The sequence below is a fragment of the Montipora foliosa genome, chromosome 4 (assembly GCF_036669935.1).
Source record: "Montipora foliosa isolate CH-2021 chromosome 4, ASM3666993v2, whole genome shotgun sequence".
In the NCBI taxonomy this organism is placed as follows: Eukaryota; Metazoa; Cnidaria; class Anthozoa; order Scleractinia; family Acroporidae; genus Montipora; species Montipora foliosa.
In genome coordinates this window covers 25,356,203-25,373,702 of record NC_090872.1, presented here as the reverse complement: position 1 = coordinate 25,373,702, position 17,500 = coordinate 25,356,203, and the positions used below count along the sequence as shown (strand labels likewise).

Sequence of the window (17,500 nt, the reverse complement as noted above, 5' to 3'; positions counted from 1 at the left end):
GGAATTCTCACCTGTTGACCAAAAGTATCAAAGTTCATTAACAAGTGATTCTGACGCAGTATTATACCGGAAGGACCTTGTGGAAACCGGTGTAAAAAATAATGGAAAGACTTTGTAAACGGGCTCTGGCCAGGAAGAGAGATAGGCTTATGTGGAAACGGCACAAGTTTGTTTCGCTTGTCAGGTGATATTTGATATAGGATCGGCTGACACAACCTTCAAGGAAGGAAGGAAGGAAGGATTCAAGCAGTCAGTGACAGCTGATGTGTACTGAAGCTAGTTGAGTAGTTTAGCCATTTGAAGCCAATGAGGTAATTTAAATCAGTTAAGAAAATTATAAAAGCTAGAGTGTCAGTTAAATGTCTTCGCACCCTAACACATGGGAATCCTCACGAATCTAGGCTCTGTTATCGACGGTGATCGTTGGACAGTTTACCCCCAACTCAAATAATTTTAACTTTTAATTCCTCAGATATCAGTTTTGAAGCTCATGCAGCTTTTCTCAGTTAAAAGTTAATCATTAACTTTTAACTGAGAAAAGCTGAGCAGTGAGAATCTCGGTATTGGCAAACGGCAAAGCGGGCAAATTCTTTTCATTTAACCTTTAACCTTCCTTTGATGTTTGGCAATTCTTAATTTTAGAACAGTCTTGGACCGACCGAGTTTTGATGAATTCAGAGCTATAACTGACAGGATGACACATGCTTAAAAGTGCGTTGGTAAATGAAGATATCACATCCTAGATTTAATAATTACAGCGAAAATCAATTGCCTCAATGAAAAGAAATCAAACCTACCTGCACCAGATCAATCCAGTTAAATATGGAACGGTTTCAGTGCGGAGAGGACAAAACGTGGAGCCCTACTCCATGGATTACCCTATCAGTGGAGTACCCAAATGGAGTACCCCTAAAATTCATTTATTGGTCAAATTGAATACTTCATCAACATGACGAGGAATATAGATGTTCATACCTTTTGTTACAGTTCGATGCAGTTCACGAATTGGCCGCCATCTTGAAGTTTCGTAGGTATCTCGTGTATCCCTTAATATAGTGTATTTTTAGACAAATATTCATAAAAAGCGAGTACCCAGGCCTGTGTATGCCCATATATACCTCTATGGAATGAAATGGAAAACTTTATTTGTACACGGTAATTTCATCAGATTACAAAATTTAATGAATATGTGGGTATACAGGGGCATACATGAGTGACCATAAGTATATATGGGTAAACAGGGGCATCACTTACATGGGCATGTGTGGGTATACACTGTATACTACAGGGCATACATGGGTATATTATGGGCATACACGGGTCTATATGGGTGTACAGGAGTTTAGTGTTTGTATGAATATTTGTCTAAATTCACAAAAAAATAAATACACTACAATAAGGGATACATAAAATACCTACGAAATTTCGAGATCAAGTGAAACTATGATCCTCGCAGTTATGAACGCAATTTTTGCAATTGCGTAAAGAAGCCTGAAAAATTCAGGACTTCAACGGGGTTTGAACCCGTGAACTCGCGATACCGGTGCGACGCTCTAACCAACTGAGCTATGAAGCCACTGACGTTTTCAGGCTTCTTTACGCAATTGCATAAATTGCGTTCATAACTGCGAGGTTCATAGATTCCCTTGATTTCATATCCGCAGTTCATATATGATCCATTTCATATATCATTTCATCGTTACATTTCAAGATGGCGGCCAATTCGAGAACTGCGTCGAACTGTAACAATCGGAGAGCTGCAAAGCTCGAAGTAAATAAAAGTACGTGCATCTAAATGCCTCACCATGTTGATAAAGTATTCAATTTGTCCACTTAGGTACTCCATAGGGTACTCCATGGAGTAGGGCCCCGCGTTTTGTCCTCTCCCGTTTCAGTGCGGTTTCTACAAACGTATCACTGACAGAGCAAGATTGCGTTTAACATCGTCGACCTCAGGTTTGTCAGTTGAATTAATTACTCTTACGAGTTATCGACGTTATAAATATTGTTGCTTTACTTTTAAACCTTCAAGAATCCCATCTCGGCGATCGAAAAAAATAAAAGAAAACTATAAAAGCAAGGTGACACACGCTAACACTAACCCGGTGTAGCCAACACATCACGCACGCGCACAACCATTTCACCCGGTCAATTAGCAGCCATAGATGGCTGTTTCGGCCTTTGGGGCCTTATCAGCATGGCGTAGCTAACATGGCATGCGGGCGAGTGTAGCACCCCTTTAACTGGCAGCTTCAAATGCCATACATGTGGTAAGCTGGGTTGGGAACAGCCGAACTGTTCTCCCACGGCAAGCGTGTGGGAAGGGGTGCTAAACACACCCGCCTGGTATGTTAGCTACGCCATGCTGATGAGGCCCAAAAGGCCGAAACAGCTCTCCATGGCTGCTAATTGACCGGGTGAAATGGTTGTGCGCATGCGTGATGTGTTGGCCACACCGGGTTGGTGTTAGCGCGTGTCACCTTGCTTTTAATGCTGAAAAAAAAAGGTCGTTCATATCAGTATAAAACGACAGGAAAGAACATCAGGATGTACATTATCGTGATAATATCATCAACATGTGAAAAATATTCATTTCCTTTACGACGTTTCAGCCATTATCTTGAAATCTAGGCCCATGGCATTTCACGCCATTGGTTTTTTTCAATAGTTATATTTACCCCCAGAATTGCTCCGTGCAACTCTATTCTAAAGTAATTCTTATGCGATGTTTGCGAGATTTTATAAAATGCCAAGGTGAATGAAACATATGCTCGTATATTGCGCTGAAATTGGAACGTATGTACCAGAACTGTTAACTGACTCATTTAAGACATATCTTTGTAAAATATCAACAGTTTTGGCTTTGCTAGCTTTTTACCATGAACATAAGAACCAGTCATCTGCTATTGGCAAGCATTACCGACAACGACAAACGGTTTTCCGTTCTTAAGAAGTGCAGCCTGAATACGTTCGATGGTTTAGTAAATGAAATGTTACTAATCAGAGACTCATCACCATTTCATTTTATTATTGCCTTTTCTGTCCGACTAGTTGGGTGATGCTGAAACAATTAGACCCTCAAGGGCCATGGGTCAATAGCCCTTTCGGCTTCGCCTCATGGGCTATTGACCCGTAGCCCACAAGGGCTACGTAACAGGTCTCATTGTTAACTAAAATTTGGTTTTATCAACGGAGTTGATAAATGTAAATTGGCCACCGTGCAGAGATTCTAAAGGCTGACGTTTCAAGCGTTAGCCCTTCGTCCCTTGGATTCGCTCTGAGGAAGGGCTAACGCTCGAAACGTCAGCTTTTAGAATCTCTGTACGGTGGCCAATTTACATTATCAACTCCGTTGATAAAACCAAATTTTTTGTATACTACTTCCCCACCACAGTTTCTTTAGAAACTACCACCTTCATTCATAATTGTTAACTAGTCGATGTCTGATTGTTGATTTGAGAAAAAAAGTTGTTCAGGAAAGAGATAAGAATTGCAAAGTTTTGGACGAGCCTGCAGAGCTGAATGATATGCCATTAATTAATAAAGTTTTTCGAATATCCAGGCGTCATCATGGATCGAGACGGTCAGCGCGTTGACTCGGAAATCAAAAACTCGGTATAAGAGATTCCTCTCTCTGTTACGGCCGAAAAAAATCTTCGAATGAAGTTACTAAGGTATTTTTAAAGGGCATTTACCTTGATCGATGTTTCAGGAGAAGAATCCCGAGCTCCAACTACAACTTTTGTACTGTGCAAATAATGTTCTGAATATTATCCCAAAAAAACTGATAAAGATTCGTGGACAACAGAAACCTAACCAATTGATATATGATAAACGTGATAGTGTCTTTTTGTTTGTTTGTTTTTTAAGTGTTTCCTAGGAAGCTAAGCTATCTGTGTTAGAATAAAATTGGAAGGTACATTGGACATGTCAACCTGTCATGGGATTTGGCAAATATGACAATTAAAACTAACGTCAGATTGACACTCTACGTTTTTCCACGAATATATATGAGTGATATTAGAGTTTAAGTTTAAAAAGACTCAAGCTCATGTATTTCTTTCTGGCTCGTTTTTAAACTAAAGAAATAACGCCGGAGAAGAGAATTTCTTTGAGGAGATTGTTATTTCAGTTGCATGGCGCCACTTGTCTAACTATTTACATGTGGTAAGTTAAAAAAAAGCTTTTCTTGAAGATTTTAACTTATAGGTAAACATAATGCAATTCAATATTGAAGCACATGTTTCATGCTCCACTGTCATTCGACGCACGATCGAAATTAAATTTCTGTTTTTTTCCCATTTAGTAACAGTAAACAAAATATAAACAACCTATTACTTGCAATATCTGTGGTGTTTTAGTTGCAGCAATTATCCACGTTTTCTCTAGGACACCCAGCACTAAGATGTTTTTGAAAGGATACCACACTGAAGAACTCTCCTCACGTTTGTGAGAACCTAATCTGCATCTTGGTTCAGTTCAGCCCTAGTTACCACAGCTATAAGCATAATAAGAAACTAATTTGCAGATCTGATAAAAGGCCGAGGTGAAAGAGGGATTTTCAGATCCGGATGGCGGAAATGTTGTTTACATCTTTTTTGGCTGTAAAATGTCCTGACATAGTGGCTCTTTTTTGATATATAAAGTTGTCGTTACCTAGGTTTAGGGCTACTTGGGCAATTTGGAAAGATGGGAAAAGAATTACCTTCTGAAGATGTCAAAAGACAGGTACTCTTTTTCGTTTCATGTTTCACTTCACTTTTTCGAGGCACCATTAATTTTCTTTTCTTTAATGTCCTTTTTTTTACCAACCGGTGTACCAAAACTACTAAAGTTATCACTATGCCTGTCGTTATAATAACCTTTGTTTGCTGTTTTACTCATAATTGAGTTTTAGTTAGGAAGGATCTCGTTTTTTCCCCAGCAAACCCAAAGTTGTTGCAAGAATCCTCGATATCACATCATGAACAATTCATCTAACATATTGATCGTGAGCGCGTGACCTCCATCTATTTTTCAGCGTTTGTCACCACAACTATGGGCATCATAAGCATTGCGGCGTTTATTGGCAATACTCTAGTGATAACAGCAGTGTACAAAACCCCGAAACTCAGAACAAGCACTTACTATTATTACGTCAATATGGCGGTCTACGATTTGATATGCAGTGTAACCAGCTGGCCCTTGTAAGTGTCATACAAGGTCCTCTGGGAACCAACGTGTGTCAAATTGGAGTTTATAGCCGAATGGTCTCACACTTGGTCTCCATTCTAAGCTTAGTGGCAATTTGTATCAGTAGATTCATAGCCGCGGCTGTTGTATTTCCTTTGAAAGCAAGTATGCTGACTTCAAAATTAAGAGTAGTTTTGGTGGCTGCAATATGGGTGTTATCATTAGCATATTATGTTCCTGATATTGAAAATGTAGGTCATGTAACTTCTTGCATATTCACTTGGGTAGGATTTGGTGTGTTAATCTACGACTTGATAAGTATCGTCATTTTTCATGTCGCACCAGTTGTAACGATAATCGCGATTTATTTTCGTGTCATGCGTGTTTTACGCAGCAGAATGAAACCGGAGTACCTAAATAAATCTAGCAATTTCGAAAACAAGAGAAACGAACAAAACAAACACATTATGAAAACTTTTATTTCGATTGTTCTAGTGCTTGCAATTTGCTTTTTACTTTTTATTTCGTATTTCGTTTTTAAGGTACCACTCCAGAATTTTCCTCTTAGAAATAAATGTAAAATAACTTTAGCTTTTTGCTACTTCGTGTTTCCCTTTTTTAGCACAATGACAAATCTTTTAATTTTGTTTACAATCAGCTAGGGTTAGGGTTAGGGTTAGGCCCATCTCTGTCGGTTGCAGAATCAAAAGGTTTTCTGTCAGAGATCGTTCTTATGAATTATCTTATACTAAAGGTAGCCGAAAATGTTCATTTTTTTAAATGTTATGTTTGGTACGGTGCCCCGGCAAGGTAAAAGATTTGATGGAGTCGTCGCAGAAACTTCACTGAAACGTAAAACCGATGAAGTCGTGACAGATGGTAAAGGAATAGAAAGAAGACAAATATTGATTTCGTAAAATTAAAGCTTCGTCCATTTGTTCTCATTTCGCCTTCTAATGTTGCAGAGATATCTTTCGGAGGTAGCGATGCTTTTTGCGAATCTCATCGAAATTAAAAATATAAGTACCATTTTGTGTCGCTGAGCGGCTAATAATTGTTATTTTATTCTTTAAATAATCAGCTGACATTTGTTATGCAATAAACTATGTTGTTGCTCAGATCTCTCATTTAGTTAAATCACCTGTCGTCGAAGTTTGTCCCGGAAAAAAGGACCTCCAAACCACCCAAGTTACTCTACCTTTTGTAAAACCGAATTTTACAGGTGTCAGATGTCATTATTCCAAAGGGTCGGACACAATATGATGCTTTAAGGTAAAGGTAAAGTTCGCTACGAGTCTAGAAGGCCCATCAGGCCTACATATTCTGTTTTCAAGATTTGAAAAAGTAGGTCATGTAACTTCTTGCATATTCACTTGGGTAGGATTTGGTGTGTTAATCTACGACTTGATAAGTATCGTCATTTTTCATGTTGCACCAGTTGTAACGATAATCGCGATTTATTTTCGTTTCATGTGTTTTACGCAGAAGAATGAAACCAGAGTACCTAAATAAAGCTAGCAATTTCGAAAGCGAGAGAAACGATCAAAACAAACACATTATGAAAACTTTTATTTCGATTGTTCTAGTGCTTGCAATTTGCTTTTTACTTTTTAGTTCGTATTTCGTTTTTAGGGTTCCACTCCAGAATTTTCTTCTTAGAAACAAATGTAAAATAACAGTTTAGCTTTTTGCTACTTCGTGTTTCCCTTTTTTAGCACAATGACAAATCCTTTAATTCTGTAAAACCGATGAATTCGTGACAGATGGTAAAGGAATAGAAAGAAGACAAATATTGATTTCGTAAAATTAAAGCTTCTTCCATTTGTTCTCATTTCGCCTTCCAATGTTGCAGAGATATCTTTCGGAGGTAGCGATGCTTTTTGTCAGTCTCATTGAAATTAAAAATATAAGTACCATTTTGTGTCTCTGAGCGGCTAATAATTGTTATTTTATTCTTTAAATAATCAGCTGACATTTGTTATCAATAAACTATGTTGTTGCTCAGATGTCTCATTCAGTTAAATCACCTGTCGTCAAAGTTTGTCCCGGAAAAAAGGACCTCCAAATCACCCAAGTTACTCTACTTTTTGTAAAACAGAATTTTGGCGTAAAATCTACATCTTTTACTGGTGCCAAAGTGTGGCATTCCTTACCGGATCAATTACGTTTCAACGACACTCTTCAATGAATATTTAAGAGAGACAACAGCGCTTAGTTCATGTTTGAACATACACTTTGCTGGCTGTCACATATGTTGTATAAATCCAACTGTCGTTCTTGTTGATTCTTACAATTGTGCATGGATCACAATTACACCATTTGGCATTTCCCATCTGATTTTCGTTCCCAGATCAGAGTCCTGGTTTCTTTTACCCTTCTCCAACGGTTCCCGAAAGAGAAACCACTGCGAACCATTTGATTTTCTATCGAGCATGTGGGAAGTATATCACACTCTACTCGATGCATTTGATATCCGACTTCGTCTTATTTCCCGGGAAATATGCAGCAGGCCCTCCCAAACGCAGCAGTTACGCAGCTAAGTCGTTTTACAGGTTCAAATTTAATTTATTCTTCCTTGGCGCTGCACGGCAGTTCACTCTAAGGGGCTGTTTACATGGAGGTAGGAAGATCCTAGAAGGCGAAACAACTTTTCGTTTGGTTTACATGCAGAAATTTCTGTCTAGGTGGAAGTGGAGAATGAAAGCAAAATGGCGGGCGAGAACAACAAACATGCACTCTCCTTACTAGCTTTAATAACTTCCTTTTCATCTTCCTCCTGGCAATCTCTCAATTCATTCGGATATATTTGACTCGCAGCGTTTTCGACATTGCTATCGATCGATTGCTCGTTACTTTCCACTGTGTCTCTCGTTTGGCGGCGGTGTATCTTTGAAACAAAACTGGTCCTGAATATTGTCGGCGGTCATCAGAATCAATAGAATCGTCTTGTGGCAACGCCAGACGAAATTGTCGACCTTTGGCAGCTGAATACCGTGAACACCCAGTACCAGGAACTTCCGAGCGAAGGCAGTTTACATGGTGCTAGGATCTTCCTACCTCACAGCTGGAAGATCCTAGCACTAGGGCCAAGTACGACCTCTTGCATGTAAACTGAATACAGAAAACATATGGCCTAGGATGATCCGCCTTCTAGGATCTTCCTACCTCCATGTAAACAGCCCCTAGGAAACTGGGTAGACATTCGTATACCGGACAACTTTTAGTTAGCGGAGGACAAAAGAAACATTGTTATTCCGATTAGCTCATGCTAATTAGGTATTGTTATGTTCGCTTTGTTGTTTTGTTTTGTGGACATTAATTATTTCGGATCCGGTATATGAAAGACCAGCCCAGAAACTAACGGTTGCTCGAAGTGGTTTCCCTCTCGGGAGGCGTATGCGAAACCAACTCAGTGCTCGCAAGGTACGTTTCTTTTGGTTCATGTGGGAAGAGGTGTTTTCCTCAGACCCAGAACAATCTCGCGTACTCCACTTTGCATTGATTAAACAATTCACGAGGCACTATATGAAGAAATTTAGAATATATAAAGTGTAAATTGACCAGCGCTCAACTGACTTGATGACTCACTTGGTAGAGCAAGTGCTTCTACTTACAAGTAACCATCTCCAAGTTGGTTTGATAACTCAGTTGGTAGAGTAATAGCATTTCTGTAGTTGATAAAATAGATTATTGCAAAGCATTATGGGATTGAAATGTAGCCAAACATCTCTAAAATGTCTTCTCTTTGTCTTTGTCCGCATGTTAATCCCACAATGCTTCGGGCGCTAGATCGGGACGTCAATCAAAAAGAGTCCTATATTTGCATCTCGTCCAAGCCTGCTCTTTTTCAGGTTTACTTGGAGCTGCTTAAACCGAGTGGCTAACTAACTGCTATGATCTCCTATTTTTCATTTCATGCACTACATGAGCATAAGCGTTGTTTAGTGACAAAAACTGAGTTTATTTAGATTATTGATTTTGAGTTTGTCTCTAAGTAGACGACTGGATGAAATCGGGTGAAACGGATTAAGTAGGGAAGAGAAAAACGTCGAATCCTCTGAGAAAAACGGAAGTTGCCGATTCAAAAATATCCTAAAAGATTAAAAGGCATGTAGTGAAGGAGATCACTTGGGCATCGTTTACGTGACGAACCCCGTTTCACATCGACATGGTTACCCGCTTTCTTAGCCACGTCAAAATCAATGGGTTTGGACGTGTCTACACGAAACCGTATTTAGGACATGCCGATCTTGTTCTCAGGCACTCATCACACAGACAAATGCAATGCAAATTTCGTACTAAAATTGTAACCGGATTCAAACCTATGCGGTTTCGCCATTTGTACGACAGTGAACTCCTATCAGTCCTATCGTTTTCAAACGTTCCACTTCTGGTAGCGCTTTCAAATCGATCCGGTTTCGGATCGGTGAAACAGCTACGTACTGTCGAAAACGATGCGTTTACAAATGTAACCGCGTCGCCGGTTACATTACATCAAGAATTCGTTTTCGGATTTTCCCAAAAAGACGCACACTAGGAAATTTACTACATTGTTATGATAGATTATTTAGTTTGTTACTACTCTGTTTATCTGCTTCACTTGTATTCTATTAATGTCGTTCTGAAAGCTGTGACCGTCCTTCCGCAGTGTTTAATCTTACTACGCTGTTCTCATCAAGTTCAAGCTTCTTAAAGGCTGAGGCAAAGAATTTGTTGCCTTGTAGGTTTTTTGGTTTTTTTGGTCAAGATGTTTTTGGGTGAATGATGCACGCCTGCGTACACAACTTCTCAGTCAATAGTCCATTTCACAGTTGTGTGCTTAGTTACCTGGCCTCTGAATGAAAGTGAGGCTGAAGTTGACCTTGTTTTGATAGAAAACTCACTGCTTTTCTTAGGTTAATTCTTACTAATTAGCACGACAATACCATCATTAACACTAAGAAAAGGAGAGACGTCTGTATTATGACAAGGTCAACACCAGCCTCACTTTCACTTAAAGGCCAGCTATCTAAGCACGCAACTGTAATTATTAGTTCCCTAAGCAACGATGAGGGTGATTCTAATTTTCAACTGTACAACGTTGTGCCAGTCACCCAAAAATGCCAATGGTATTCATACGACATGAGTTACAACTTGGAATCGAAAATATATTTTGCAATTTCTTCCAACAATTTGAACCTTAAAGGCCGACACACACGAGGGGTTTTAGTCTCAGGTTATGCCCCCACGAATACCAACGATGTCGTGGGTATTATTTATCCTCGGGAGCAGAATTTCCATTCCGAAAAATACTCTACGGCATTAATCCTGATCAATATTTGTTAGGGAGATTCGGACCGGACAAATTGAGTAAACTTTACTTGAAGGCCCCGTCTATACGTATCCGTAAATCTTTGTATCCGCAATTTTTTTTCGGGTTAAAAAATATCCGCATCTACACGTAGGGAATTCCAATCGTTTTCGAATCATTTTCACTGTCCACACGTATCCCATTCTCGTTCCCAGATCCCATCGTTTCTCTTAGCCTGCGGGGCCTCAGCCTTTGGCGGCTAAGAGGGCCAGGTGGCTCTGGCACGAGAGTGCTCGTATTCGAATACGCTCTAGTGCCCAATGACAAAGATTTTGCTTGTTGGTCAAGCGCAAATCCGTATGTTGACACCATTTTGTCTGTATTGTTCACGAGTCGCACGTGAGAGTCTTTCAAGGTCCAAGGTCGATACGCCATGTTGATTTATCCTACCCAGGAAAGACTGTATCCGATAATGTTACGTCAACGAATTCGAAAATTTGCGGTGAAGACAATACAATACATACTAATTGGCTATTCCCCATCGGAGATTTTCAGGGCCAATAAAACACAATCAACGAAACGACAGAACAGGACAACAACAACAACAACAATTGTTGAGAATCCCAACTGGCCAGAGGCAAACTAGTTGGCTCTTTACAAGCGCAGCTGAGAAGTTAAACCAGGGACTACCAGGAACAAATTCAACCACTGGTCAGAACAGATCTTGAAGCCGGGATCGAGTACCGGATCTCAAGACAAGCGCCTTAACCACTGCTCCTCACTGCCGCAAGTCTTATTTAAAAATAACCACTCTGGATACCGTATTCGAAAAAATGTCCGGATTCGTTGGATACGTGTGGGCGCAAGCCCTATTTGGAAAAAAAAAATTGCGGATGCAGAAATTTCCCGATACGCGTGGACGTGACCTAAATGTTCCCTCGTTTGCACTGGTCGTGCAAAATGACCCTGCTGCATGCTTCGAGTTTATTCTGTCTTGGCTTTAATTGAAATTTTTCCACCCTGTTGTTTTGCAGAGTACAGGGCGGCAAAGAAATGTACTGAAATGTAAAACACACGTGTGCAGCATGCGAAGGAATAGACCTTTTTGCAGATACGGCGGCCATTTTGATTTCTATTGTTTCAAACAGCAATTATGGGATGCCCAGGGGCCAAATACATATTAATTTGCCCCCTGAGCATCCCATAATGTCTTTCGAAACAATAGAAGTCAAAAGGGCCGCCGTATCTGCAAAAAGGTCTATTGTACGTATTTTTTGTGTTGTTACGTCGTCGTGGACTTTGTAAAAGGCGCTCGCTTGCAGACTTCCTTATTTAACCAAAAGGGTTCATCTTTTGTCGCTTCATTGAAAAGTTGTTATTAAATAATATTTTCTACCAAATTCAATTGTAATTGAGACTTTCTGGAGGTATGAATATAAACTGAGCCAAGATATGATACCTTGAAGAAATGTATTTTCTGAAATGATTTTATGCTACTCTGACTTAACATTCTTGATGAATATTTCTTGCAAAGTTAAGAATTAACACCCAATGTTTTGACAGATCGCGCAGGCCGGGAGACCTAAAACTAAAAGAAGTTACCTTTCTGATATGTTCACTGAATAGCGTCCATTTATTAAAAAGTTCCAATGATTCTGTTATTTCGGACAGAAGGACAATCGCATATGTCACGTGGTGAGTGACCAATATTATACATTACCAAAGTATTAAAAGTGAAATATAAAAATGGGGATCGGTCCCCAATTGATTCTGCAATTGCATGTGGCGTCCCGAAACAAACACTACTGAAGTGGCTGGCCTAATGGTAGGTCACCCAAAAACGCTCAAAAACACTTTCAAGGTCAACTTCATAGATATATGCCAACAGCTGTATGTCATGACACTGATGAATGCTGCCAAGGCGTTTGTTTGATCTGTGAGATATTTTAATCAGGAAACTCAGGGTCATTTGTTAAAAGCACTGCCGTGTTTTATGCATTTTCCGATAAACATAAAAAAGAAACGCTCAGAACAAACTATATTTGAAGATTTTATTTATTAAGTTATCCGTCTTTTTCCTTTCCATCAAAGTCAAGAAAATAGAAGCGAAACGAACAGATCCTACGATGTGCAATTAATTGCGACTTATAATTAAAAGGAATCATCTGGCTTTATCTAGTATGACCGCAAATATATAAGTTGACAGAAAATAGGTTTTTCCAATGATAGCGTGAAACTACTGAATGATTCCTCAGTTGTTTATTAAACCTTTTGTCCAGTGCATTAAAAAAGGATATCAGTGACATGGAGGCGCACTTAAATTTCCATCAAAGTCAAGAAAATAGAAGCGAAACGAACAGATCCTACGATGTGCAATTAATTGCGACTTATAATTAAAAGGAATCATCTGGCTTTATCTAGTATGACCGCAAATATATAAGTTGACAGAAAATAGGTTTTTCCAATGATAGCGTGAAACTACTGAATGATTCCTCAGTTGTTTATTAAACCTTTTGTCCAGTGCATTAAAAAAGGATATCAGTGACATGGAGGCGCACTTAAATTTAATGTATTTGCCTAACAACGGGTAACCAAGTGTTTCTCGTTTTATTCTGGATTCGCCTACATTAGAGATTTTTAAACAAACATTGATAGGTTTCAGCATGAATAATATCATCCGAGAAAAAAAAAATTAAAAGGATTGTATTTACTCCTGTGGTCATCGACCATTTTTTGTCGATACCTTCAGTTCTGTACTTTGTTCATTAGCAGGTTCCATTGCCCTCTTGAGATCTCTTCTTTGCCAGCTTTAATTGAAGCCATGAAAAATGAATCAGTTTTTAAACATCTCTTCTCTTTATAAATGTTGATTATTGTAAGTAATTTAAAAGGTACATGCTGAAGCACGGGAATTGGTGTCACATTAATTTAATATACTTGGATTCTCATACTTCGTTTTCCACTGTCACGTCGACCTTTGCACCAGGACGAAGAATTTCAGGTGAAACAATGAAACATTTGCTTCAGTGCCCTTGAAAATCTCGAGCTAGTTACAAATAGAATCACAGGGTTAGCAACAGCGCTTAGAGATGGAAACAGGTAGAAAAACAATACCACAAATACCTTGCAGCTGTTCTTCGGGAACAATGACGTTGGAAAGGTTTTGTGGAGTACGATATACACACAGAGAGGTGTCCAGCAGATCACAAAGCAACTAACTATCAAAGCGAAAACTCTCATCACAACACGATTTTGTTGATGATTCCTCGTTCTCTGATTCTCTCTCTGTTCCCCATTAAACCCTGTTCTCGCCTGCCGTAGACTCTTCATTATTCTCAAATAGAGCACAATCATCATTGTAAAAGGTATGACATATAATATCAAAAAACCTGCAGCATAGAATACAGATTTTTCAATTTCGTTCCATGCAACGAAGGTCCTACAAAAAGTCTGGTGATCAACCTTAATGACTTCGCTGGCGATAAAGAACGGAAAGGAGGGAAATTGAGGGAAAATCCAAGTTAAAGACACGAGGATAAATCGTGATCGTCTCGTAATCAATATCGACTGAAAGGGTAGGACTATCGCAATATATCTGTCCACAACGATCAACAGTAAACTTTCAACAGAGACAGCTTGCGATATAGCTCTGGAGAAATGTCCGATTTTACATACGAAGGTAGCTGTGGATCCATCAATCACTAGCGTTCTTGAAAGTAAACCCTCAGTTGCCGCGAGTGGCCAGTTGGTTGCAGAAGATATCAGATCGGAGATCGCCATGTTGACTATGAGGTAGTTGGTACTTGTTCTGAGGCTTGAGGTCTTCAGAAACGTGACTACTATCAAGATGTTACCCACAAACGATGCAATGCTTAGAAAGAAAATCGAAGAGGCGATAAACGCGGAAGAAATTTGAGAACACTTATGCAATTCCTTCACGCTAGAATTATTCATCTTCCTCAGGCTTCCTTGGATTTCGAGTGTTTTACAAAGTTACCTTCAGCCTGGCCCTCGATGGCAAACCCTTTTTGTTTATGAACATGGTCCACATCATGGATATTTACTGACCTGCCAGTCATTTAAACGTCAAGTTAATTCCTTAACAACCCTGTAGAATAGATTATTTCCTTTTTCCTTTTGGCATTTTACGCAAAAAGCTTATCAAACTTTAATATCTACCGCTACGTTTAAAACTTCATCATCTTATTTAAATCAACCCTTCAGAGAGTTCCAAAAAGTTTTAAGTTACTTTCTTGTGGCTATTTTATCTGGACTGAAATATAAATTACGTCAATATCTTCACTTTGGACAGTTGCTTGTGGCTGATTTAAGTCATTTGAGTACACAAATAAAGTTGATACAATTTTTTGTTTTGTTTTGTGTCGATATGATCACGTACGCAAAAAGAAAAGCGAGAAACTGAATAAGAAAAAGAGAAGCAAAAAGTGCTATCATGCTTTTTGTATACGCAAGAAAACGGGAATTAATTTGGCACTCTCTCTCTTGGCCTAGAATATCGCTTTGCCCATAAAAGCGATCAATTTTCTTCTTAAAACTGTAATAACGTTTTGAAAACTCGTTACTTTTCAGTCTTTCAGCTGTTTATAGCCCGAGCAACTACAATATTCCCACTTTCTCTTTTTCCCCTGTCAATGTTAATATTACGACTGAAAAAACGTTAAGTGCTGCGTTGATTCAATTTTCTGAGCAACAATATATGAGTTAGAAGGAAACAGGAAGTCGAAGCCAAGCTTTACTGTTATTTGACTTGTTACTGGGTTGCCAGTATGGCAAACGCAGTCGCGGGGTCTGCGTTTCATTTGTTTTATTTTTTTTTCCGTGTCGGTAAAAGTCTTGCCTGTCACTCCCCTGGTAAGTGGTGTCTTTGTGCATAGAGCCTTCTGCGCGTATTTTCTTAGGATCGAGAGGGTAGTGGAAATGCGTATATTTCTCTGGTGGACACAGGAGAATCATTAACTTGGCCTGCAATGGCGTCGAAAGTCATGTAACGCGAATGGCGTTTTAGTGGATCTTTGAACAAAATATACCCTTATGAAGCTCAATAATGGCAAGTCATTTGGATACTACACAAGACAGGTGGTGGAATGGACTTCGACAACAATCTGTCGCCCGTCGAGCCGAAATCAAAGTGAGCTGCATTTCTAAGATTTTACCAAGTGTGCTGTTATGTAGAACACTGAAACCACATGGAAAATTCTCAGGTAACTTATGGGTTCAACAAAGACAGAGAACGAATCGAACACCTTAAGTGGATCTGTGATCAACTCTGCACAGTCTTCAGGTAAAAAATAAATGGAAATGTGACAGCCAAGAATTATTTGAAAGAAAGCTTGTCGTCTATTTTGTGCTTCATTATTCAAGGAAAAGGTTCTTCATGGAAACGGTTTGATCCTGAAATTTTAGTTTGTTGTAATATTGCGCATATTTGACGCGATTGAGTTTTTTCTCTTCACGCACGTAATGAAATAGGAAGGGGTTTTTGCCTCTAATAGCAAACGCTGGAAAAGGTGGCCTTTATGAATTCATCATGTTTTATGATCTGCGAGCTTAACTGAATAGTTTTTATGGCAATAGTAAAGCATTTTCTTGTTATTCAAGGAAAAGGTTCTTCAGGAAAGGGTTTGAACCTGAAGTACATGGTAATTTGACACGATTGAGTGTCTTGTCTTCACGCACGCAATGAAATAGGAAGAGGTTTTCGCCTCTAAGAGCAAATATGTTGTTTGTTTCAAAAAATTATTCGCTGGAAAAGGTGGCCTTTATGAATTCATCATGTTTTATAATATGCGAGCTTAACTGGATAGTTTTTATGGCAATAGGAAAGCATTTTCGTTTCAAAATGAGTTTAGCGTTTTTCTGTTGTGGTAACTTAATTAAATATAAATATACATTCTGCCTCGTGAGCTTGTTATTCTCGTTAACCAGCAATGGCGTCGAAAGTCATTGCAACGCGAATGGCGTTTAAGTGCATCTTATGTTGTTTGTTTCAATAAAATGTTTCGCTGGAATTGGATTCTGTGATATTTTCTGCCTTTGTGAATTATAATATCATGTTGTGTATTGAATTTTCGAGCTTAAGGTTGAAACATGATACGGGAGGATAGTTTTAGTATTGCCTGTAAGCACGAAAGGTTTCACGAAAATAAACAGGTCTGTTGGAAGCGTGCTTGAGTTTCAACAAAATGAGCCCCAAAATCAGGAAAAATTTGTGACGCCGGTGAATAATAAAATAGCTGCTATTTCCAAAATGATGGAATTACCTTGGTGATAAATAACCTCGTCTTGGAGAGTAAATTTTTGACTTTGTTGAAACAATGGTCAACCTCACTCAGAGTTTGGGCGATTGTGATCTTTGTTTTGAATTCGCTCATTTATTGTCAAACTTTATAACACTTGACAGAAAAATAAACTTACGAAAACCCGGTATCTTGCCATCATTTGACACAGATCCTTCACTGTTTGGCGAGTAAACATGCCGCGGTAACTTAATCACGGCGCCCGCGCTGAATTCCGGCGATGTCACTTTCGATTTTGCGATTTATTTGTGCAACCAAAAGTACAATAATAAAATTGAACGTAGAAAAAATCTCCCAAAATGTTTGTCGCTGATCGTAACTTTTTATATTCTATATTCACGGTTCAAAATTAATGTTGTTGTCATGTCATAAATATGTTATTCTCGAGCGACCGTCCTGGAAACTTCCTTCTGCTCTTTTTAAAAACTGTGTATCAATTTACTTTTGCATCAATATTTGTTTTTGCATAAAGCAAGCTAACAAAATCTGTACCTTGCTGAGTTCGCATTTGTTAGCGTTAATAGCTAGTATTTTCGGTCCAATGCTTCTGTTTTATGACCCTAGGGATATGGTCACCCATCCAGATACTAACCCCGCCGGATCCGTACGGATTAACTTTAGGAAATTTTAGTATTACAAAGCTGCTCAGAGGGCACGCTTAAACTTGTAATGAAAAAAATAGTTGTGAGGGAGCTTGAAAATTATCAATATGTCAGCCCAG

General features: G+C 39.0%; 2 protein-coding genes and 1 long non-coding RNA gene across 6 annotated transcripts in view; 1 reads left to right on the top strand and 2 right to left on the bottom strand.

Annotated features, from left to right (window-relative positions):
- LOC138000400 (RYamide receptor-like) overlaps positions 1-4,412 on the bottom strand; it is a 6,673-nt gene extending 2,261 nt beyond the window's left edge. The window contains exon 1 of one of the 3 annotated variants that reach the window (XM_068846783.1): positions 4,339-4,412. The gene's annotated coding sequence lies outside the window, so the exon portion shown is untranslated. Of the gene's footprint in view, positions 1-797; positions 909-3,695; positions 3,818-4,338 lie in introns of those variants that run through there. The other 2 variants (XM_068846782.1, XM_068846784.1) reach the window with 2 other exon arrangements.
- On the top strand, positions 4,008-5,061 carry LOC138000402 (uncharacterized). 2 transcript variants are annotated; one of them, XR_011123122.1, is made up of 3 exons: positions 4,008-4,167; positions 4,390-4,728; positions 4,925-5,061. It is a non-coding gene; the product is annotated as an uncharacterized lncRNA (long non-coding RNA). The 2 variants fall into 2 exon arrangements; XR_011123121.1 differs by having other exon boundaries at positions 4,362-4,728.
- Positions 5,062-11,753: 6,692 nt separating this feature from the next.
- On the bottom strand, positions 11,754-14,773 carry LOC137999125 (melanopsin-like). Its single transcript, XM_068844967.1, has 2 exons — positions 13,586-14,773; positions 11,754-13,508 (listed from the first exon to the last, which is right to left on the bottom strand). Exons 1-2 carry the CDS (start codon positions 14,414-14,416, stop codon positions 13,428-13,430), a joined length of 912 nt encoding a protein of 303 aa, XP_068701068.1. The 5' UTR covers positions 14,417-14,773; the 3' UTR covers positions 11,754-13,427.
- Between the last annotated feature and the right edge of the window lie 2,727 nt (positions 14,774-17,500).